Source organism: Mastomys coucha, chromosome X (assembly GCF_008632895.1).
Source record: "Mastomys coucha isolate ucsf_1 chromosome X, UCSF_Mcou_1, whole genome shotgun sequence".
Taxonomy (NCBI): domain Eukaryota; kingdom Metazoa; phylum Chordata; class Mammalia; order Rodentia; family Muridae; genus Mastomys; species Mastomys coucha.
In genome coordinates, this window is record NC_045030.1 from 77,834,151 (window position 1) to 77,835,324 (window position 1,174).

At 42.7% G+C, this 1,174-nt stretch overlaps 1 protein-coding gene across 1 annotated transcript in view; it reads right to left on the minus strand.

The window, feature by feature from the left end:
- Positions 1–42: 42 nt before the first annotated feature.
- LOC116078659 (plastin-3) overlaps positions 43–1,174 on the minus strand; it is a 79,223-nt gene continuing 78,091 nt past the window's right edge. The window contains exons 12-13 of the mRNA XM_031354340.1: positions 1,047–1,161; positions 43–376 (exon numbers count right to left, since the gene is read on the minus strand). Of these exons, the coding sequence (XP_031210200.1) occupies positions 191–376; positions 1,047–1,161 (301 nt within the window). The 3' untranslated portion in view covers positions 43–190. The remainder of the gene's footprint in view (positions 377–1,046; positions 1,162–1,174) is intronic.

Below are 1,174 nucleotides of genomic sequence, written 5' to 3' on the forward strand. Positions count from 1 at the left end.
TTAAGTCTACACATCAGACTTCTGTGGCAGACTAGCAACAGTTACAGCTCCAGGTAACTCACGAGGAAACAGTGAAGATGCACCATACACTCATAGCAAACTCATTTCAGAGCCTAAGTACCCTGAGCTCTGAAGTGTATTCACTGAACTAAATGATTACTTTAAGCAGTGAAAGATACAAAGGGGGAATTCATATACGCATGGTACTGCGAAGCTTCCATAGCCAAAACTGTGCACAATACCTTCTCATCAGCTGCCAGACTAAAGCCAAAGTCAAGGTAGGGTTCCCATCATTCAAGTCTTGTCCTCCAATGCCAACCAAGGAGAATTTAGCTGGATTCTTCCCTAGTTCAACTGCATAGTTGCAGTTTTCTAACTGCATGTGGATATAAGCAAAGTAACAGTTAAATATTGTCATTTGTTCAAGTTGTATGATCTCCCCCCACCCTGTGTGTGTATGTGTGTGTGTGTGTTTTTGTGTGTGTGTATGTACATGTGTGTGTGTGCGTGTGTTGTATAATGGTAAGTATCTTCTCAAAGCCAAGATCTAGTTCCTGTCTTCCAGAAGCAACTTAGGGTCTAGAGGTTTTTCATCTATTTATCTATCATTTTTATTTTATTTCATTTGCATTTGTGTTTTGCCTGCAAGTATGATTATGTGAAGGTTTCAGATGCCCTAGAACTAGAGTTTCAGACAGTTGTGTGCTGCCATGGGGGCACTGGGAAATGAACTCAGGTCTTCTGGAAGAGCAGCCAGTACCCTTAACCACTGAGCCATCTCTCCAGACTGAGTGTAGAGATTTTAAGCAAAAGAAAGAAATCTAGAGGGTTCAAGGACAGGCTGGAGAGATGGCTCTGCGGGTAAGAGCACTGACTGTTCTTCCAAAGGTCCTGAGTTCAAATCCCAGCAACCACATACATGGTGGCTCACAACCATCCGTCATGAGATCTGACGCCCTCTTCTGGTGTGTCTGAAGACAGCTACCATGTACCTACATATACTAATAAATGAATCTTAAAAAAAAGAGAAGGTTCCAGTTCTCTACCTTCTTCATGTTGGCCCCCAGCTTTGGGTATGGAGGCTTGTTAACTTTACTCCAGTCCACAGGAACTTTAATTCTCTCATATAGCTGTAAGATCACCAGGGCATCCTGCAGGTCACTAACAATTGGAA